The 24,204-nt window shown below is 36.5% G+C and overlaps 1 protein-coding gene across 2 annotated transcripts in view; it reads left to right on the top strand.

Annotated features, from left to right (window-relative positions):
- The window catches only part of DPYD (dihydropyrimidine dehydrogenase), a 348,239-nt gene that overhangs the window by 142,147 nt on the left and 181,888 nt on the right, over window positions 1-24,204 (top strand). For both annotated transcript variants that reach the window (XM_017729847.1, XM_017729848.1), the window contains 3 exons: window positions 14,353-14,460; window positions 17,477-17,646; window positions 19,282-19,492. In XM_017729847.1, coding sequence (XP_017585336.1) covers window positions 14,353-14,460; window positions 17,477-17,646; window positions 19,282-19,492 — 489 coding nt within the window. The remainder of the gene's footprint in view (window positions 1-14,352; window positions 14,461-17,476; window positions 17,647-19,281; window positions 19,493-24,204) is intronic.

Raw genomic sequence — 24,204 nt, forward strand, 5'->3', positions numbered from 1 at the left:
TTTAGGTGCACACCTAGGAAGGAGTTTGTTTCAAGTACTGTCCTGTTTGGTCCTTAACACCTGTAACTGTGTTACAGTTAACGTCAGATTTCTGCAGGGAAACCTTTTTCAAACTTGATTTTATTGTGAGTGCTTTCACAAACGTATCTGATTTTCACTACCCAACTTGCCTACAAATCCCTGCTAGAATTTTCTTCTGGCACATGGGTAGTCACAAGAGAATTCCAATTATGTTTCTAGATGGGTTTCTATGTTCAAAAATTTTTGTACAAATGTGAAAGTAAGCAAGTTTATTATCTTTTGATCTGCGTATTTTTATTTCAACTCTAAACATGTTATCTGTGGTTGTATTTTATAATTGCATGTAATTATGTAATTTATCAATTTTTTTACTACTGTCAGAAGATTTTTAAAAAAAGTTTGGTGCTTGTTAAAACTTCAGTTTTACTATTATAATATTACACCGAAGAGTTTTTTCTCCTTCATGCTTTGCACAGAAAATATTTCTGGTAAAGCAGATGTAGATAGAATGTGGCAATGTTTTAGCATAAAGAAATTGAATATAATATCAGCTTTCCCAATTTATTGATTAGCCCAGGAAAGTCCGATAGCTAACTGAGGGTTTCCAAACTGTCAAAATATTCAGTGGCAAGTTGATGTTGACATAATTGATGTTGAATGTATTAATTTTGTCTTAGTGATCCAGAAATCAATACATTTTAATACTGACTTTGGTCTGGGCTGGATCCAAAGTGCAATGAAGAGCCTAATGCTGTGAACAGCTAAACTTTTTCTTTAATTGTGCAGCTCTCAGCCATTTCAGATAGTGGCGAGCAATATCAAGCAGGTAAGTCTAACTATGGACAGAGAGCAAAAAGTTTCTTGACAGTGTGCAGAGATTAATTTGTGTAAAGAAAAAAAAAAGAATATTTAAAATTAGCTTAGTCTGTGCTTATATGTTGGCATTATAGCATGTTTTCAAAGCCTTTGACAGTTTTGAATAAAAGTTACCTTTTAGTTCAAAACACAACAGCAAATCGATATAATTCAGTAGATCCCCAAATAGTCTATATTTCAATGAGCCTGGTTTTGTGACTCTCACAGAAATCTGTTCTCAGTTTTCTTCTGATGGATTAATAGAAAAGCTGCATTTACTAGAACTGCCAAATTCTACGTTTGACAAGAAATTAAATCTTTTTTAAAAAAGAAAGAATAGCACAAACTGCATCTTAGATTTATGCTAGTGCCATTGGATTTAGGCACTTGAAAGCAATTTCAAGAGCAGATTTGCATACAACAGAAACATGTGAGCAAATTGAAAGTGCTGCTTAGGATTCATAGGGGAACAAAATGCATACTCCATCTCTGACATAATTTGTCTTGAGGTTTATGAAATAATTTTTCATCGGATTGTAATATTTAAATTAATTAAAGATACATTTTGCTATTTAATAAACAATGCGTTTTGTAACTTCATTAAAGATGCTGCCTTTCTTAATTGTAATGGTCCAAAAAGTTGTCAGTGAACTGTACATTAACTGCAGAGATAATTATGATTTTATATGCTAATAATTTTTAAATTAACAACTCATGTAGTTTTTCAGCCACACAGGGAAAATAATTTGCATTCTTAAAGCTTACTTTGGTATTAACCACTTTACTTGGGGAGAGTGGATATCCTTGTATAAAATGTTCATTTGTTTTACATTAGCACTAATGCAAGCATGTAGGACCCACTGGTGTGAAAGGATTAAAAGCAGCAGCACTAGACAAGCATGAACATTTCAGAGAGAAATCCTTGTTAGAGAGACCTAGTGGGACTGTGTAATATGATTTTCTATTTATTGATCTGGTTTTTGTTACCATTTGAAACTCTTTTGGGAGAGACTCTTCCTGTTGTAGTACTGCAAATACAAAAATGTGCACCAAGCAGACATTAAGGAGTCAGGCTCACTCCCAGGTAAATTTGTGTGCCTTGGTTGGTGTTAGCATGGGTTGAATGCCATGTCAGAGGAAATACATGCTCCCTTGGGAGTATTTGCACCATCACTGCAGGTAATTTGAGGTGTCTTGTTTTAACTTCCTGACATGTGTCATAGCCATCTCTTCATGGAGTGAAAAGAGACATACAGTCCTACCTCACTGATGCTTTAAGTATCACAAAAATTTGCTGCTTAACATAAGTATAAATTTCCCATTTTGGGTGTTTTTCTTCCCCACCAAGAGCATAAATTTAAGAGGAAGAGGAAGCTTCTGTGCACGCCTGTGCAGGTATCTGAACCTACAAGCCAAGTACCTGACCCATGATCTTCAGTGACCGTGTTTCATTTCATGTTCCTGACTGTTGGTCATTGAGGAGGCATTTGGAGATGTGCACCACCATTTCTCTGTTTTCTAGATAGTAACCATAAAGCATCTGAGGTTCCACTGCACTATATTTCTGACCCAAAGTCTCAGATTTAGTGCCCTGTCAGCAGTATGAGAAGTGCCCAATGCAGGCATTTGATGAAAATTAGTTAATAAAGACACTCTGTCTTTTAAGTAAAATTTTATATGAAATACCGTATATGTTGTTGTTGAGAAAGGAATTCAGATTTAATTAATAGATTAAAAAAACTTAGGACAATTCATGAGTTTTTTCTGTCATTTACCCTTACTCAGAATAGGAGTTGGTCAAAGTATGAACTTGCTTTGTTATTTCCAGTATGTGAAAGTATGAAGGGGTAGCTGTGCAGTCGCTGTAATGTTTCTGAGCTGATCTACTTGTGTAGGAGAATATCACTTTAACAGAATATTTACGTGAAACTCCTTACTACAGTTGCCTTTAAAAGGAAAGGGAGATAAATATGTACTTAATGATAAGGACATTGATGTGTAGGGGGTAAATCGCGTGAGTGAGAAAGCTCGTTGACCCTCCATCATGTTACAAGAATGTCATATTTGTTGCAGGGTATTCTGTACTGACACACAGTGTGTGACAATCTGAGAAGATAAAGCCTCTGATGACACATACTTATTATTCACCTGCAATTATAAAACTGTGTGCTTTTTTTCATAATTGATAGTGAACACTGGAGCATAATCATGTTGAAAGTGTCTCTTCAGAATGTTGCTTTAAAGAAATGAGTAAGAAAATCTTCTCAAATGTTTTGATAGATGATTCATGGCACTGGAGCTGCTGATGAGGAGCCAATATAACCAAGTCTATAAATATGCAGTTACGAGAACTCTGGAAACATGAATTCTGGTAGTGTGACAGATTCAAAAAGCACTTTTTCTACTGGAGTAGGTTTCTAAAGTTACTCTCTTCCTGTTCTACATTCAGATGCCATTGTCTAATTAGTCTAATTGGCTGGCAAAATTGCCAGCTTTTAAATAAAATTAGTTTGGAGGTGAGAGAACAAATACCATCAGAAACCTGATTTATTCTTTCTTTCTGAAATAATTGTTTCTTTTTAACTCAGCAGAGCTAGGCTTTATTATTTCTAGGGAATTTCTGTTTAATTTACTGTATATGACACATTTCCAGAAGAAATTAATATTGGCAGCCTATTCATAAACCTTTAAGCAAAGTAATTGTAATGGAAAGACTGACCTCCAGCTTACCTGGCAGTAATGCATAAAGCTCTAGCAAAGAACAGTTACCTGATGTTATTTTAACAAAATCAGCTTGCCTAAAGTCAGTACATGTGCATTTTCCTGTGTTTCTTATTGCTTCTGAAGATCCAAAATGCACTGAGGGTAATGAGAATGAATGATAGCTTAGATGTGTTCTTTCCTTGAGCCGCTGGTTGTATTAAACCCACAGCTCCTGTGCAGACCTACAAATCTATAACATCCGTTTCAGATGAATTCGGAAACAAGGGGCTGCGTTCTTTTATTCTTGGTGCAGAGATTAAAATTGATCACAGCAGACACAAGGGAGCAGATTTGAGTATCACAGCTCAATGTGGTTAACTGGGATAGTGCACGGCTCCTGTACTACTTAACTGTTGCCACACAGGTTACGGATATTATTGATTGCAAGGGTCAGGGGAGGCTGCAGGGAGGTTATGTTGCATGATGCTATTTGGTAATTTTTGAGGGACAAGAGCTATGAAGTCTCATAGCATCTGGGACAGGTACAGTTTAAACCTGACAAATGGAGATTTATGTTTGTGTGAGCTGGCAAAGCCCTTCAGGTAGAAATAATAAATGGAAATTTGATAGGATGGGTTTTTTTATCGTAGGTCAAATATTGTGCTGTAGAAAAAGGGAAAAAAAAGATGTAATTATTACCTTTTCATCAGAATGCACTGATGATAGGTTTTCAGTTGTAGATCTGTGCTGCAGGATAATGAATAACATTTAAAAGTCTTTTCTTGAGGCATCATTTTAAAATATATGTAGAGATGGTTTACCTGAAGTGAGTAAAAAATGCAGTGTAGGCGGAACAACACAGGAGTAATTACTGAATAAGTTTTATAGCATCCTTTTGTTCTTTCATGTGGACAAAACCAGTATATAAACATGCTAAGATTTAAGGTGAGACAATATAATATATTAACAAAGAACTGGGAAAAAATATTTGTTTCCTATATTGAAATTTCACAGAGTGCTAATCATTCATTAGCTTTTGGAAGACCTTGCTGAGTTACACTGAAGACTTCTACATATGAAAAAAGAAAAGATGAATCCTTGTAATGTTTTGAAAATAGGAATGACTGGAAAGTGCTGTGCTGTATTTTGCAAATATTACTTAGCATGTGGGATTTTTTTCCTAGAGAAGTAAGTTTTTACAAATATTTAATATAGATCCAATTATACAGGGTGCAAAGCTGTGGTTGACTCAGCCTATTGTTTCATGGTCACTATCTTGAAACAGAATGGGAGCTATGGAAGTAGTGTGAAACAGAGGAATAGTTGTGGAGAAATGGCTGTAGTTAGATATTTCTATGAGTCTTTGCTGCTTTATTCCACCAAATTTAGGAAACAATATTATAAAAATCAGTGTTTAGATTTCAAACACAGATACCACCTATTGTCTATTATATTCCTAATATATCAAAAATGCAGGTTGCTTTTAGGTAATATAAGTTGATGTTGTCTCAGTATATCTCATTGCAACTTCTTCCTGTGCAGTGCCTGTGATCTAACAAAGGTGTTATTCCAGATTATTAATTAATTAATTAGTCCTCATATATTTCTACAGGATGAATTTGCTGCCTTTGATGGTTTGGTTCTTTCAGCTGTTGCTTTGCAATACTGTAGAGGCCTAGTATTTGTTTTTCTTCATGATGCCAACTAAGTATTTGTGTTTTTTTCTTTGAGAATGTTTATCACCAGTTTTGCTCTCATTTCCATTCTCATTGCTCTCATACCCATTCCCTGTCTATTTATTTTATGTAGCCACTATTGATCCAGCTTTTCAAGATTTTTCCCCATGTTTTGAAATGGGGAGACATATGAATACATCTTTGCTATGCTGTTTGATTTTCCCTTTGTAAATTTTCATTTGCTTAGATTATTTCAGTATAGCAGCATGACTGCTTATAAACAGGGCATATTAGACAGTTAAGTTATAATGAGTCTCCTTGGGGAAAGACATTGGTTCCATTGCAAACAGGTGTGGTAATATTTTCTGCTTTCTTTTCAGGAGTCTGTTACTCCCAGTCTCACCATCCAGTTTATTTTGCTTTTGCTTCCACATATTTGGATTTTCTGTGCTGTATAAAAATCACTTCACTGTGACATACAGTTTCTGAGATGATAGATTTGTGTGTGTCCTTCAAGTTACTGCTAGATGGTCCCTGAGGAGGTGATCTTGCTTTGTGGCCGCTTCAGCAGTGTTTACTGAACACGAGTAAGCGCTGGGTCTAGCTTCTTTTCCTCTAGGGTGGTGCAGTGTATCCCACTGGCAAATATTATCTGGGTGGTGTCTGGAGGAAACACAGCCCCCTGTCTTTCCATTGGCAGGTTACTGCTAGGAACAAACTTGTAGAAGAAAGAGGGGAAGGAACTGACAACATTAGCATGTCAGATCTGAAACTTCAGCATTCCTGGTTCAAGAATGCTCCTGAAAAATGACAGCTCAAGTCCATGGTGGGAAGTGACCAAATTCCAGCCAGGACTAAAGTCCAGTTTAGCTCTATTGTAAGCAGACTGAAACAAGCTCTGCTCCTGGGTGGAATGATACATTCTTGTGGTAGAGATGGATTGGACTCAGACTGCTAAATGCATTTTCACTAGCGACCTTTTCAAATTTGTCGCCAGTATAATAAATGTTACCAAGATGAGTTAAGAAAGGTTTGCAGCAATATTCCACTTTATTTTTTACAGCAGATGTTTCTTCAGTTACTCTGTATTACAATTTACAGAACTCGTATGTTCTACAAATCAAGATTCATAGCAAACAGTTTCAGTGCTTTAAGTCCTACAATAAACAACAACAGGCAGAACAGAACCAGAGGGAAGGTAAGCAGATATCTGCATTCATCCTTTTCTGTGATAAGGTTTACTTCACAGTGATCTTCACATTCCAGCAAGTTCATTTGCTGGGGCTACCAGCTAACTTCCTAGCATCCTCAACTCGATTACTTCAGATATGGTGAACATTAAGTATCAGTTTCCAAACACAGAAGAAAGGCTAGAATTACCATCTGTTTCTTAATTTAGAAATCTGTATTTGTTTGTACAACCTAGTATCACTTCTTCTAGCGTGTCCTTTAAAGAATTATGTTTTAAAAACACTTAGTGATACAGTATGCTTCAGTTCTGAGGTATGCATTTTAAGAGTTCTCTTAGAGGATAAATGCTCAAAACCTTGAGTTCAAAATCTTCATGGTGCTTGCCTGAATAGCCAGATATTGAGATTTGAACAATTATTACATAATTTCTCCAGGTCTTTGTTTTACCATCTTGAAACACAGATGTTTTTTCATTAAAATACATTATTTTAGTCATGCTTGAGTATTACCCCATTAAATTTCAAAGTGCAGGTCCCATATGTTGACCATAATAAAATTAAAAACAGCAATTAAGACTGGAGGTAGGCAGTGGAGGGTAGTCTAAAGCCTTGTCTAAGGTTGGACTGATTACAATAAAATCAAATTTGGGGTGGAGTCTATATCTGATGGGGCTAATGAGTTATGGTTCACCTTTGGACACTTTGGTCGACATTAGATGTCAGTCTGATCTGATCATGGGATCACTAAATGTTGCAAGGGCAGAACCACAAGGCTGCAGTGTTTTGTATCCCATGCTCAGACAGGTAACACTGATTGTGTTGTCATAATCCTAATTTCCATCACTCACATGGATTGATTCTCAATTCTGCCTGTGATTCCCATCTGCACTTTCTGATGTCTAGCTCCTGTGAATTTTGGCTACCTCTAAACTGGGTTTGGACAATTGATAATCAAAGAGAAATTGGATTATAAAACCAAATTTAGTTCTAAATAATCTGACTCCTTCATTCCTATTATTTTGAAACCATTTGCAAGAGTTCATACACTTGTCTCTGTGTCTAATTTAGCAAAAAAGTAAGGTGTGAGACCTACAGACTGCATTACTTCCAGGTTCAGCTACTTATTCAGATGTTTTTAAAAGCCATGGTATGGATATAGGTGTTCAATTTAGAATGCACTGCAGCAGCTGTGTATGGCTCACACTGGTAGATGTGAAGGGTATTTTCACATATGCTTTACACACTGTTCATTCTAAGAGGGTAAGAGAAGACTAACCCTAGTGTAGTTCTTTTACTTTTTTCCCTTTACTTTTAATTTTCTATGAATGAGGTCTTTAGCCATCATTAGGGAATTACTCCTAAAAATCTTGCAAGCATACCTCTTCCAATGAAAATAAATCATTAATAAAAAATACAGAAAAGGAGCAGTTATATTACAAAATTAATCTACCAGGCTTACAGAGAAAACATATTTGAAGGAGCCACCTGCTGTGGAGATGAGGCAGTAATCTCAACAGCAGGAAATAAAGGGAGAGAGGGAGAAAATACAAAAGCATAGACATTAAAAAAGTAATTAAAACACTTATCTCCATCGACATACATATCAAACAAAAAAATCAAAAAAAATCAAGCACCTAGAAAACATACTGTGTTGAACCTCACAACAGGAAGTAACAAAGCTGTCCCCATAAAAAAAATCTCCAGCAAAATGAGAGAGATTGTTTACAAATACGAGCCTCAAAAGTATTTACTAAAGTGTTAATCACTGATGGACTGACCTTGAGAAAAGCTGAGCAACTGCAGAGTATTTGCAACTTTTCTGAAAGACTAGATGCCCAGTATCAAACCCTTAAAACTGTAGAGAGAGTAGCTCTTTAGGTATCAATGGTTGTCTGTTCCATGCATGGTGAATGTCATAGCATGAGTTGTAGTGGTGTGTTTAGTATAATCAGCTGTGTGGCACAGCTTAACTACCATATTTGGATTATTCATTTCAATATATTCATTTCTAAAGTGTGCAGTATTGATGCATGGACAGCAATGTTAGCAGTATGGATATAGTGAATGTGGCTTCTTAGAAACAAATCGGTAGAGGATGTCCCAATGCATACAAGTAGTTTCTATCATGTCTAGGTAAAACTGTAAATTTGACAGTTATGAAAGTTTGCAGTTTCAGTGTTATTGTTCAAGAAAATACTTCAACATACTTAAAACTCATGGTCCAGTTTATACATATCATGGATTGTGTGACATTAAATAAAACTGTTTTAAATACATAGATTTTGATCTCCAGTTCCCCAGCCCACAAACAAGACTTGTTCAAGAAGATCAGAGCATTCAGAAATATTAAAGCAGTGCTTATGCACTTGGATTTTACAGTGTGCCATGTATCTTTGTAGTCACAGTCTAACCATATGGTACCTGTAGCTGCAAGTCTCTGGGCAAGTGTTAAATATCATCAGACGTGCTACATCTGAAATATTTTTGTATGAGAGCACAAGGAGCAGGTTGGAACACCCAGTGTGTAAAAAGGCAGGGACAAAATGGTGCTTTGTCACGGGAAAAAATGGTGCTTTTCTGTTAGTTCAAAAGAACCCTTTCAGAAGACAAATGGTGGATTTAGAATTTACCTTAAGAGGGCAATTACCTTAGCTCTGTATCTACTTTAGTGCATCCTTTTAAGAAAGTTAAAAAAATTAAACAAACTTTGTTAACAAAACTAATTTATCAGACCATGTCATTTCCTCTCTAAAACTCACATCAGTCTCTGGCCATCAGCCTTCCATGGCTCCTTTGCCCAGGACACATGGAGGGGCATAGCCTATTCCCGGCCAAAGGTGAGGAACTGCTGGTGCAGAATCTGTGCTGCCTCCTTGCTAGACTGTGCTCAAGTTTCTTATGCTGATGAGCAGGATGGGACTCAGCTTGTCTAGGCTTGGCCTCTTGGATATTATTTCAGAAGAATTGCGTTGCCACCAGAGCAGATATTCAGGTGATCAATCCTTTGTTTCTTCTCTCCAGTTTTGTATGAGATTCATGGATTTTTCTCTTCATTCTCATTATCTGACAGTTAAAGGCTTTCCACCCAGTCCTAGGATTTCCTGTAATGGAGGCTGTGAAGGACAGAAGAAGAGTTTTCCTTGTAAATGTGATTTTTTGAAATCTGGTTTAACTCTGAAACATAAGCATGGATATGGTAAAAGGTGGAAAGATGTCCTTGTCCTCTAACTTTCTAGCTCCAGATGTGTATGGCAAGAGAATATTAAAAAAAAATCCATAAATTGGTGAATGGGGTTTGATATTTGGCTTCCTTGTTTTAAAAGTTAGAAAAAGGAATGTGCATAGCCAGTCAATCACATTTTATTTGGGGTTTTTTTGATTGAATTTGGATAAATTTATGAATGCAATGTCATTTCAAAACAAACTTGAAAGACTGAGTATAAAAAATGTACAAAGTAAGTGTCTGCACTTTTAAAAGGTAACTCATGGTATTTTCAAACATAGTTTGCATTCACCAGCAAAATTCAGTATTATCACAATTAAAAATGAAGACAACAAAATTTTTCAGTGTTCGATGGGAGGAAAACCAGGAAAAAATAGTGCTCTAGTTAGTTTTGTCCCTGTAGGCTACTGAATATTTACACTTCACCTTCAGCTCCTTTTTTTGTTGTTGTTTTGGGTTTTTTTGGTGGTTTTTGGGGTTTTTTTTGGTGTGTCTGGAGATATGTTTTCAGTCAGCTGCCAGTGAAAACTACATTTGGCCCTTATCAAGGACAAGGGCTTATTTTCTATGTCAGTTATTAAGATCAGTTGAGAAGTTAATTTGAAACTGCAAATTTGCCCAACCATGTCAGATTTAAGTAATCCTAACAGTAGGTTCAGGCTCAGAAGGATAGCTGTTTCTGGGAAGAGGGGATTTGATCAAAATAGGAGATAGATGTGCAGTGCCTGTACTCTTGCTTTAGTCTCCCTTTCCAGATCAGGCTCATAGTTACAGTAGTAGCAGGCTTAGCTGATTGATGTGTTGACATGCCTGGATTTACTTGGTGCAGCAGCCGAGTGGACTTGGTACCCTGTTGTGCAAGCCAATCCCTTACATTGTCTATGCATCATTCTGGTATATTGCCATGTATATCTGACAAATTTGCTCTAATCATTTAGCAATTCATATCTCAACTGGACTAGGGAATTGTATCTAAATTTTCTTTAAAAGGAAACAATGGGCTTGACACTGTGCATGGAGAAAATTGACATGCATCAGTACTGTGAGAATAGAGAGTACAAGATCTTGATAGGAGGCAGATGATGTTTTTTTCTAATATGTGCATGTATATATTTATATGTATCTATAAAGGACACAAAAATGGGAAGTTAGAGTCTGTGTTTTCCAAAGCCACTATTACAGGGGCTAAGGACTTTGGAAAGTATATGGTGTGGCATAACTGGGAGAGACTTTGGTGCTGGGGTATTGCACACTGAAGAAGGGGTTGTGGGGACCAAATGAAGGAAAGAAGCAAAGCGAGTTGTGATGCCTACTGAGAGGCAGCTGGAGCACCTGCAGATGGAAGGCAGAGCACAGCAAACCAGAGGGTCAGGAATCAAGATGAATTGCTTTCTATGCTGCACCTGACCCAGATTGGGACTGTCTAGGTTAGCTTTTGCAAAGTTGAACTAGATCTGTCATGCAAGCTGTTATCTTCACAACATTTCTACTTTCTCTATTCTTAGTAAATGCAGTTTTACACAGCCCATGAGGCTTTGTTGCGTGGTTTGGATATCAGTTGCTTCAGAAGCTTGTTTCCTGTTATCAGCAAGCAAAGGAGCTGAGGCTTGAGGAAGTCCAGGGCTTTGGCTGCAGAAGATGAGGGGCTGAGCATAGCCCTCTGCTTGTATGAGGGTGTGCAGAGGCCATCCAAACATCACCAGGGGAGCTGCCTTTCTAAGCTGCCTCCTCTTGGTTGCCCTTCAAAGGAGTTGTTCGTCAGTGAAGGGGAAGGAAATAATTGTTATCGCTAGATTTTGACATAGGTGGTTTAAAGACAGGAAGTATGGAATACTGATAGATTGTTTCAGAACAATCAATAACAAATAATAAATAAAAAAGTCTTTTTAGATGGCTTGCAGGTGGATTTAGAGAACAGACAATTGACTTTCTTGGCTTCAGCCTAAAAGCCAGGGAAAAGACCTCATATTTTTCTAAGCATTTTTTTTTTTGTGGCTCTTGGCTATTTTCTATTAGTGTGTGAATTCCCTTTTTCTAAAGGATCTATCTCTCTGATTTATCTTCAAAGGGTATTTCTCTTGGTTCATTATTTTGACCTAAATTGTGTCTTTCCTAGGTGACTGGTTTTTTTTAAATTTTATTTCTTCTCTAAAACCATTTGCTCAAAACTGCGTTTTTCCTCTACAGCTGTTTTTTCATTAAATATTCTCTCTCCCAAGAGACTGTTGGCTATTTATCAATATTTGATCTCTCTGTAAAACATACTTCTGTTGGGTGGATGTTTATTATGAAATGGTGTCTCTAAAGTGAATCTTATCTGTTCTTGATCTCTTTCTCTGTCTGCCTCAGTCTGCCTCTTTCTTAGCTTGCCTAGTGGCTTTAAGAAGTACTCAGTCTCTCTATTTTAACAAAAGTAAATGCAGTCATTACAGTGGCAAATCCTAAACAGCAAAAGGCGATGCATCAGAATGCAGTACAATACAACTTCCAGCAGGTGCTTAGCAAAGGGCTTGAATCTGTGCTAAGAAATCCCCTGCATTTCCTTCAAATGTAAATATCACAAAACTTTTTCAGGGAGTTTTCACGAAAATGAAAATAGTAAAATAAATATTTAGCTAATGCCATTTATATTGACGACCTCTTTGGCAGTTGTTTGGTCATATCAGCCAGGCAAAACGTTTTTGAATCCAAGGCATTCTAATCCAACTCCTTTGATTTCGGTGATACCAAACTAGTAATGAACCTGGACCGAGAACTTTGGAACATTCCCTTTATTATACTCCTTATTCAGCCTATGGGAGCCAAATTACTGATGCTGTTAGAGACCAAATAGTTTTCATTAGGAGATGATAAAAGCAGCAAAAATAAGTGGGGAAAAAATATTTGTGAGGGTTTCTCCTTGAGTTTGGAGATACACATTAGATAGAAAAGAAATTATCTTTAATGCAGGCTGTACATCTCACTAACGACAAGAGTGTTTCTCCCAAGAGTAGACTGAGGCCTCTGAGTTGGTTTATGGATATCTCAATAGAAATAGTCCTCTGCCTGCAGGCAGTCACTGAGGGCTTTTTCTGAGGTACTCTTTCCATAGATGATTTTGCAATATATACATAGAGGAAAATCTATGCCCTTTTAAAAATAGTTTCTTTAATGCATTTTACATATTGTACTAAGAATTTCTGGCAGCCTCTTAAGATATCCATTATTCATTATTCATTAGCTGAAATTCCAGTCTACCCAGAAGGTACAGCATTCAAAGGTCTTGAAGTTCAGGATGTGCTAGTATTTTTTAACCTTATTTTTCTCAATATCCAACTATAGATCAGTGTTGGTTTTAAAGTCAGGTATTCAGCAACTGAGTCATGATTTTCTTTATAAATATAGATCAAATTTCAGGATTTTTTTATTTGCTTTTTGGCTTGTAAGCATTTTGAATTCACTGAGAGTGTATTTTGTTTTGTTTCACTGAAACTATTAAATCTAAAAATGTATTTTATTTTTCTAGAATTATAATAATTTCATTCAGAGTTCTAGAGGTTTTAAAAAACTTCCTTCATATAGGTAGCTCATGAAAAAGTACTAAGACTTCTCATTACTTAGTTCTGGTTGTACACTGTAATGAGACAGATTTTTGCTACTTAATTAATACAAAAAGACCCCAAACCTTCCCTGCTTGGAAGAGCACACCTTAACGTGCAATCCTGCATTATTATAGATGCCAACATTTTGTTATTAGGATTTTCCAGACCAGTATGTCTCGAAGAGGAGAAATACTATTCTGCTGCCACCCATGCCTGAGAATGGGGGGAACACAGATTGCTCTGTATGCTCCAGTTCTTCGTGCTTGCTGTGAGGATTCCTCAGTTCTAGTGTATTTTCTTAGAAAAATTGTTGACATTTACTTCATTTCAGTATTTAATTATCAATTAACATACTTTTGATAATATTTTGGGGTTTTAGATGTAAATGTGAAAGTGTAGACTGTTGAAAATATCCTGATTGCATTTGCATGAGTAAAATGGTTTAACTGGTGTGTCAGCTGGGCTGGCTTTTTGTGCTGTCCAACCATTCACACAGAAATGAGATGTTGTTCTTTGGTAATTGGAAGATGCTTTTTGCTGCTTTCCTTTAACTGAAAGGTATTTGTTGCTATTAATAGTTGTGAAGTAAATCCTTGTCTGCGTCCTACAGATTCTGTCTAAATGTGTGCTTTTAATAACTAGGAATAAATGTCAGCCAATCAAGACTTTGAGGTTTTGAGAAAATAATCAAGAATGGCAAAAAATGATGGCATACAAGTACTCACAGATCAGATCTACAGCACTGCTATTTTTCCTCTTCCCCTTATCAGTTAAGCTGTTTGTTACTGCCTCATTTGTATTACCTGCTTTTGCAACCCGTTCTCTCTAATCCTTTCCCCTCTGCATTTTTGTTACGAGTTATATGAGTACACACATTATCCAATAACCTGATTTTCAAGTGCCTGTACTATTAAACAATCACCAGTTATATAAGCTGCAGACTACAAATGTGGTCATTTGTGATACTCTTTTGGAAACATCCAAGGGTTTGTAAAAGTGCTTGTATTGATGATGTTTTTGAGAATGTATGTGTAATTCAAAATATATATGGATCATTAAAATTTCCTGTGTAATTCTGGTGTGCCATAAAATATCTATTTCAGGTTTGCCAGAACCAAACAGAGACAGTATATTCCAAGGACTGAGAATGAATCAAGGATTCTACACATCTAAAGACTTCTTACCTCTGGTAGCAATGGCAAGTAAACCAGGTATGTGATACTCTGTTCTTGTTGTAATCACATTCAGTAAGTCATTGGCAGTTATTAATATATCCAACTGTCTACACAGCAGCATATCCAGTTACAAAGTACCTTCCACTGAATATGTCTGGGATGGGGGTTTCTCTTGTCATGGTCAGGAAAGTTAGTGCCAGAGATTATAAACTAAATGATCATATATACAAATCTAAACGTATGGCAAATAATTTCTCCTAACACGTTATATTTGTTAGTTTGAGTTATATTCAAAAGATGACAAAAGCTTCACATTTGTATAAAGTATCTTGAAAAAATAGCATATATAAGATGGTCTTGAAAAAAATCTGATATTAAGGAAGGTGTTTCTGACCTATATAAGCAGCTGATTTGTAGACTGTTGATAAATTCTTTTACTTGATCCCAAGTCACGTGCTGCAGGTTTTACAGACACATTTAAATCGGCACTTGTTCCTTACCCAATGAATTTACAGTCTAAGACTCAGGACAACAGGAGTAGGACAAGAGTTAATAAGAAGGTGCTCAGTTCACTGCTCCAAATGCAGTCTTGTTTTATGGTTTTACATCTTTCTTTGAGCACAGAGATGGCTGCATTTGCTCCCCAAGGAGCGCAGCTGCTTTCAGTGTCCCTGAATATGAACTCATAAGCCCCAAATATGTGGTTTGTATGCCACATTTCTTCATGGTCTAGATTTCTCAGGCAAAAGAGAAATTAATGTACAGTTTTTCTTTTTACTTAGGACAGAATGTGGTATTTTACGTATGACTTCATATAACTTGTTTTATCTACAAACTGATTTTCATTTGAGCATTCAAAAATTTCTTTTAGCATCATATAGGATTTCCCACTTATTTAGTAGATTTTTCTTAAACACTTTTGAGGAATATATATTCTGTAGCAGATTATTCCGCTTATAAAAGTAAAGTTTAGTACTCCATTTAATGCAAAATATTTCAGAAGTGAAATTCTGCATCCCATCTGTCCCATCTCTCTGCTGTTCAACAAATGCTTGTTTCTGTCTGTTTTCTTAAGCTCAAACTAATCTTAAATGATTTCGGAGAAAAGGGTGAGTTTTGCGTTTTCTTTTTGAAGACAGAGATGTTTAAAAATAAAACAGATTGAGAATATGCAGTGCAACACATTCATAGATTAACAAAGGAAAAGTAAATTCTGCAAAACAATTCTCTCGAAACAATTTGACTAAAAATACTTTGTAGAATTCTGTGGAGCAGAATGTAGCAATGTAGCACTTGTGTATTGTAGGTCACCTGTCTGCATGACGATCTATATGTGATCCACATCTTTCAAAATAGTGCAAAGTAGCACTCTTGATTTGCTAGCATATGTGATGATATGGGTTTTTTTATATTAAATCTACAATGGGAAAAAGGATGAACTTGGAAGAACTAACCTTTTCTGATTGACAGTAATAGATAGCTCTTTGGTGTTGTCTGTTAATTAACATGGTCTCTTTTACTTAATTTTCCTAGTGTCTGTCTGTAGCTATAGCCACCTTTTGCTCTCTAAGCCATGGAGTTTTAAAATAAAATATACACATACTACATCCTACTCTATCCTTCTTTTTTCACTATGACAGTTATCTAAATAATAGACATAATAGACTTGTTCATGGTAAAATATATATTCTGCCTGCTTATTAATTCTGAATGCCACTTGTTAATATACTTTCCTCCAAAAGGGGTTCTCCTTGCAGATACATAGATGTGAATTTACCTTGGGAGTGTGTTCCCAAGAGCAAGGAGGGCTGCTCTGACTGATCCCTTCTAGACTCTTACTCTAATGGCACTCTGAGCTGCCATTCCCCTGCTTCACTTGTGTTTTTTCCACTGCTCAATTTGTATGAAGTACTAAGTTCATTAAAAATAAATGAGAAAAGTTTAGAGAGAATTTTAGACTAAGAATCCTATTAAATAAACACCATATACATAGGGAGGGAAAATTATAGCATTTTTCATACATTAACCATTTTTCAAATGGAGAGAAACAATAGGTATTGTTTCTCACTCTGCTTGTATGTCTAAATTAAAAGCATTGTTTACTTCAATAATACTTGTGTTCCACAATTACATGTGAAAATCTGCTGTAGCAGGATACTTGAGTTAAAGTCCAGTAGGTAAATGGCCAGCTTAGTGCCTCCTGACTGGAACAGTCCTGGGCTCGTTGAGAATATAGCTTTGTATTATTTATGTCATTCTTTTTCAAGTTGCAACCATTTGCCTAATCAACAGTTAGTTGTACTTAAACATGTGATAAAGTGCAGTCTCATCCAAGGAACAGACACAGTTCAGTTTAACTTAAGTATTTCTAGTTTAATTGAATCATCAAATACAAGCTGTAGATGATAAACACATAATGTTGTCATTTTCTCCATGTAACTTTTTACAAATGATTTGTAGAAAGCTACTGTAGGTTAAACATTTTCTTCCAATGGAAGAACTAGGAATTATTGTAACAATACTCTTTCTCTTCATGTTCAGCTGCTGAATAGCCTTTGAGAATCATGTCACAGCCAGAACAGTGTCAGTGCTTTATAGAAATCTGACTGAGAGGACTGATGTTGGTACACTATTACACAGAACTATCAACAACTGGTCATCTTTTTTTGTTTGTTTTGGTTTTGGTTTTTTTTTAACTGGGAGGATAATGAATCTGATGAGAGAGAAACTTAGTTTTTGAATAAAAAGATCTCACAATTCTAGTTTCGACCTGACAGGACCCACAATCCTAAAAAAAAGGTTGTCATTTGAATTCTTCCTCAATAAAAGATGCAGCTGCTTAGAGTACTGACTATGAAATTATGTATATGAGCATATCTTAAAAGGAGGAATAAAACTGTCTTTCAGTGGAGCAGAATAATTTGATAGTGACACTCCATGCTTGGAAACTGTAAGATGCAATTTTACACTGCTTTGAGTACAAGTACCTTTTGAGCTGTCATGCAGAAATGGTTTCTCTACTCAAAAATGGGGTTTTCCTTTTATCTTTCAGGGATGTGTGCCTGTCACTCTCCGTTGCCATCAATACATGGAACTGTGATTGTACTTGGGGCAGGAGACACTGCTTTTGACTGTGCAACATCTGCTCTGCGCTGCGGAGCTCGTCGTGTGTTTGTGGTCTTCAGGAAGGGATTCACTCATATCAGGGCTGTCCCAGAAGAGGTAAAATGGAATAGCAGCATTTCTAAGAAGGCATTTTGGTTATTTCTATGTGACCTGAAAGTGTACTATAGATAGTTAACAGACATCTCCTAAAGGTTGTGTTTATAAGAATGCTCCTAAAATGCATGAATGTTTATTAAAGATCTGAGGCTCACTTTGTGTACTCTTTATTTAAATAATTTTCCACTGTTGTATCTGTTTCCTGACAAGTCAGAGAGGTGCATTTGCAAGCAGGGGGTAGAATTTCTTGTAAATTAGAAAATGAGCTAAAATTTTTAATCTTGGAATCAAACAGCCACTAGAGGATTGCAGATAATTTTTCAGATCATGGTTAGATCCTGGAATGATACCTTCAGGCTGTTGTTTAAGCAATCTCAGTGATTCTGATACTGCCTTTTGAGCCTATAAAAGGTTTTCTTTCTTTCCTTTCCTTTCTTTCTGGTAAAAAAATTACTTACTGTGATTTTGGCTTTGAATCACTGCCAGTGACAGTGAAGCAATGATATTCATCACATATTTCAGCATCTAGTCTAATGTTTAGTTTGGCTTTGGACTTCGGCATTTATCAGGTCATCTGGACATTTTGAAACTGATTCTCCTTCCTCAATTTATATGTACTACAGGAGGTTTTTTTTGGATTATGTTTTCTTATTTTGGTGGTCTTTTTCTGTTTTCATTTATTTGGTACATTATGCTTTTATATACTTGAGGATAGCAGGCCATCTAATGCATCTTTATCACAAGATTTATGGTAGTTGGTCATCTGTTTCAAGAAGGTGGGCACCTTAGATCTTCCCGAGGGGGAATGGAGCTGCAAAGAAAGTAACAGAGGATTTCTTGGTGCATGATTTACTTCTGTTGCACTTCAGTCAAGAGTTCTAGACACAGTGGGATTATGGAAGACATTGCACAGACTCATGTGCTATTCAGATTCTTACTATAATCAGTTGTCACTCTGAACCAAAATCTTTGGTAGAAGCCTGGGTAAATTTCTAAAAGTTGTCAATGTTGGTACTCATCCAGTCATGCAGTGGGCCTTGAAAACAGTAAAATAAAAGCAGATTCATATAGTAATAGCCATGCTAGAATCATGTCGGGTGGGATATTACACATTCAAAAAAGTTCTGGTGTAAAATAGAGACAGTCATATTGTGAAGGCAATTGACTTAAGCAGTTTTACCACAGCAGAGATTCAGAAGATCTTAAGTCTGGATTGTCACTCAGAAAACTGTTGCTTTTTAAAAAATCTTAAAATCATAGTAAACACAAATCCGGGCATGGACTAAGTTAATACTATGCCATTTCTTAAAACACACAGATAATTACATAAGTGAAGTCTTTTGCCCTCAAAGGAGTTAAACATATGCAAAGTAATGGAACAATAAGAAAATATATTGGAGAAATATTTGCCTTGAAAATTTACCTACTGACCCTGCTTGATTTAATAGCATGAGAGGCTCTGAAGCTGGCAGTAAGTTGACTGTGTGCATACTGGACACTGCTGATTTCTACCATAGAAGAATCCATGGTAGCCTCTTCAGTCAAAAAATGTTTTCTGGTTGGTTTGTTTGGGGTTTTTCTTTATGAAAACACAGCATAGTTAAAGTTATATATTTTATTGCTTCTACTCTACAGATGGAACTTGCAAAAGAAGAGAAGTGTGAATTTCTGCCTTTCCTCTCTCCTCGGAAAGTTGTTCTTAAAGGTGGACAAATTGTTGCTATGGAATTTGTTCGAACTGAACAAGACAGTGATGGAAACTGGAGAGAAGATGAGGATCAGGTTGTCCGTCTGAAAGCCGATGTGGTGATCAGTGCCTTTGGCTCCATTTTGAGTGACAATAAAGGTAACCCTAACTAATGCAAATACTGATTGTTATTTTAGCTGCAGCCATGTCCTGTCCTTCGACAGTTTTGTGAAATGGCTCTTGTGGAGGTTACGCCGCTTGTGACTGCTGGTCCTCTTACGGGAATTTGTCCTTCAGGTACACCTTTTAGAAAAAAACTTGAGGGTCTGGTAACTAGGCAGTTCTCTGCATATTGCTGTGTAGAGCTGGAACTCAGCATAGAAGTACAGTTCCAGCATATATTTTTCTTCTCAATGCAAGTGGGATCTCAGAGAAACTCTTGGGAATTTCTTCTGGTCTCATTAATTAACTCTAGAGAAACTCATTATATTACATCTTTAAGCTGAACTGATCTGATCGCTGCGATCTCTTTTTTTTTTTTTTTTTTAATCTAACAAATTAAACAGGAATTGAAACATTCATTATTCTGGTTCAGCTGGTCTGGGTATTACTTATTTCTTGTGCATGTACGAGAAAACTGTGACTTCTCTCTTAGACAATATTTCTTAGTTGCACTTTACAAGGTTTAGTCTTAAAAATTAGCAATTACTTAATTCTGTATTAAAGATGCAGAAATTGGCACATTGATGACATTTCAGAGATTGGACGAATTGTCTGCATTTAGCAGGGAGTTGAACATGCAATGTAGCTAAGAACATGGGAACTGAGCAAGATTTATAGAATGTTCTCTTCTAACACTAGGTTAGACTTAGAGTTCAGGCAAATACATTGAATGTGCCTCAAAAGTTAAAAACACTGACTCAGCAGAAGACACATTGATAAAATGAATAGATCTTCAGCTTGGAGACGGTCATGTAGGTTAGCAGGTTCTGAAAGCCTTAGTAATCAATGTGCCTGCCTCTCCAGGGCATGGTCATGCCAGCCAATTAACCCATGACATGTTGTCATGGTCCATTGGGTATAAATGCTCTGACAGAGGACTTGGCAAGTGCATCAGATTGTGCAAGACCAGAAAATTTGGTATTCAAAATTTCCTAGCATAATGTGCTTTTGTGAATCTTTGCAGTCAAGGAAAAAGGTAAATCTAAAGTGATCTAAGCCTGCTCTAAACCTGAATGATGTACTCAGCACTCCCTGCTCCACATCCAGCTGTATAGAATGGTAAACCATCATGCAACCATGAGAAAAGTCTAAACCCTCTCCTATGGTAAAAACAAGGATCAGCCTGGTATTTTGAGGAACATGTGAATTGAATTCCAGGAGCAGTCCTATCTTGTGTGTGCTACTATTGCTTTGGGATAGTTTCCTGCATCCTAGGCTGTTTCTAGATAGCAACTGCACCCAGCTACGTACAGTGCTGATTACTCAGGGCTGCCTCCTGCCCTGCCAGTACCTCCTGCTCTACAGGGCACAGGAGGTACCGGCTGTGTTTCTTTGAGAGAACAGACTGCCATTCCTCTTGGAGCTGTATTGCTGTGGAAAGACTCTGGCATTTGTGTGGGTCATACTTCAGGGCCCAGTCTAATTTCCAGGAAGCAAGGAGAAGATGATTTAAGATTTTTTTAAGAGATTCATTAACTACTGTGATAGTGGCATTGATTGACTGAGAATTTTGGAAAATTTTTTTGGTGTTGTTTTTAAAACCCTGTGTTTAAGGGTTTTGGAAGGTTTTCTAGACCCTCATGTGGTAAATCAATATTAACCTATGCAATCAGTGTATTTTTTTGTGATTCATAGACCCTATGATACAGGAGTGATTCTGTTTTCTCCCACATTAAAAATTACCTCAGTTAAAAGACTGAACTTACTGTGTTGCTTAGCCATAATACTGTGCCGGTCTTGTATTTCCTAGGGTGCATTCAAAGTCTAAATTAATTGTTGAGAGGTTTTTAAATAGGAACATAAAATGGGAGGGGAACAAAGTCATGCAGTGAGCTGATCATGAGAGAAGAGAGTAATTTACTTTGGGGGTGAGCAAAACACCTCAGTTTCACGCTGTATATTGGGTGAAACTGCTGTTAGAAAAGCAATCAAAAAGGAAAAATGCAAGTCATTTGTTTTGGATGTTGTGAAAGTGAAAAGAAACTAAGACTTGAGTGCATAAAGTGCTTATTTTGACCATACCATTTCAGTTGCTTTTAAGTCTTTTTTTTTTTTTTTTAGCTGTCTTAATGGAAGTCAGATTTTCTTTTCACCATTGAGCTGGATTACAACCAAAACTCCAGACTACCTCAGTGTATGTAACAAAAAGAAATGAAAAAGAAAAAACCACAACACCAAAACATCTTGTCTTCTTAGTGCTTTGTTGTGGTTTTTTGTCTGTGTGGTTCATTGTTTTTTCTAAATGAAGCACAATTCTGTGTTCAAGAGATGAAAATATTCAGGTATTCTCCATCAAAAAATGGAGATGAAAATACTGGAGGTATTCAAATCTGGACAATGCCGTGAGCAAACTGATTTGACTTGGATCTTGATCTAACTTTGAATGGAATGGACTAGGCAACCTCCAGAGGGCCCTTCTAGTCTCAATTATTCTGTGACTGGGTGACTCAGGTGCAGGTTGAATAAACATGTTAATTGCTGCTCATACAAAGAGCTCTATTAATTGACCTAATTCGTAAGGCACCTCAGGGAACTGCAGATGCAGTATTGGTATGGGCTAAGACAGCAGGTTATGTCCTATGAATGCTGGTTCTACTGATACAAGAATAAAGAAAATACTGTCAAAACGAAAGCGATTAAAATTAGACTTAGCCCCAGTTCAACAAAGTGTTCAGGGCAGCTTTGATGCTCATGTTTGAAAGTTTTATGAGGAGCCATAAGTGTGTGGGTGACTGAGCAGAAATAGCTCAAAGGTTAGAAAGTTTTATCTAGTCTATTATCCTCAACAAGATGTTTCCTATTTTTACATGGTAACTATTAAATCTGCAAATGAGATTCCATGCATTCACAATAGGTATTTAGTCATTTTTGTTTCTTTAAAATAAATGTCGATTGTGTTTTTAAGCAGCAGTTCTAGTGGTTATTCATCCTCCCATTGGTAATCATATAAATGCATCACTTAAAAAAACTGACTCCTAGGTTCATTTTATGCTCCTGAAGTTGCTTATAGATGAAACAGGGAAGGTGCCTTCTAGACTGTTTTAAGAAGGTTACCATTTTACTAAAACCAGTAGAACAGCCCAACAAATTGTTCAAATCCAACTACTGCAGATGGAATAAGAAAAATGTTTTGCTTCTTGAAAAAAATTTTTTTGCAAGTACAAGCTGCTTTATTTTAACTGCAAAGCTTACCAGAGCCTTCAAGCCATCATAACTGACCCACAAAATTAAAGAGCTGAGAGGAATTTTGTACTTTTCCTCCGGTTCCTGCTTTTTTGCAGTTTGTTATTTTTAAGACCTAAAATGTATTAGTGAATTACTGAAATACCTTCTGTCACCATTCCAAATTGCAACTCAACATATACAATTGCAGTTCTGTGTACTCCCTCACACTGTTTTCAGCCTCTACATCCTACTTAACACCAATCCACTTGGTTTTAAAGTCTGAACTTTGAATAACCCTTTTCTAATCTATTTCCTTCTGATTAGCAAAGGGAACGATTTTTTTGAGACATTCATTAACCACTGTGATAGTGGCATTGATTGACTGAGAATTTTGGAAAATTTTTTTGGTGTTGTTTTTAAAACCCTGTTTTTAGGGGTTTTGGAAGGTTTTCTAGAACCTCACGTGGTAAATCAATAATGTGGTAAATAAATAATGGACTGCAAAATTTTGGAACAAATGCCCTTGTTCTGATTTATTTTCATGAATTTCCAAGGAGAACCGTGGAGAAAGTATGGAAAATAGCGCTCAAAATGCACTACAAAATTCATTGCAGAACAAGGGAGTAAGCCAGAATAGGGAACTGGCAACCTAAGTTTAGTTTGATGCTCTGTTTATCAGGCAGCAGTAAAGAGGAAGAATTCCCATGTAACCAGAACACTGAATCTTAGCATGATAATGTCTATTTTATTTTCCTGGAGAGGCAAAAAAGAGAAATGCAAAAATATCCAAGAAAACTCCAAGTACCGCCTTTGTAAAAAAACCCCAGAAATAGTAAGTTATTTGTGAACCAAAATATGATTTATGAAAATGTTGGTAGTAGCTAGCTCTTGCATCGTGACTGAAGAGCAAAACTTTATTTCTTAATTCCAGGAATCAGTCACAACTTTCAGATATTTTGCTTTTACTTTTAGTACAACTGTCATCTTGCTTGGAAACTGCAGCAGCTTACTGCTCCCCTAGAATAGTTCAACATACAGTAAAGACAACTTTTCCCAAGTTGTTTACAATTTTATTCTTTAACCCACTCCTACTTAATTTTTATTTCTACAGTTTGAGAAGCATTTTCTAGGGAACAAAGGAAAAAAAGGTTTGCAGAGCTCTGACCTCATAAGTGAAAAAGATTTTAGTTTAGTTATAGAACTTCAAATGGCACAGAAACCAGGAGTTCCAGAACTTGGAAGGAGTGTTGAGTTTCTTTGTACAGCCTGCTCAGACCACTGGGTAGCTTTGACTGCAGAGCACTGAAGCCTTGACTATCTAATGAGAGTAAAGGGGAGGAAGAGAGGCTGTGATACCCCAGCTGGGAATGCCCTGGCATCTCCCTGGTAGCACAGCATCTGCCTCACACCAACAGGCTTTAAGTCACCAGATTTGTAAAAATAATTTTTATGTAAAACTGAAATTTATATACATTCAAAAGATT

This window comes from Corvus brachyrhynchos, unplaced genomic scaffold, assembly GCF_000691975.1.
Source record: "Corvus brachyrhynchos isolate BGI_N302 unplaced genomic scaffold, ASM69197v1 scaffold101, whole genome shotgun sequence".
NCBI lineage: Eukaryota > Metazoa > Chordata > Aves > Passeriformes > Corvidae > Corvus > Corvus brachyrhynchos.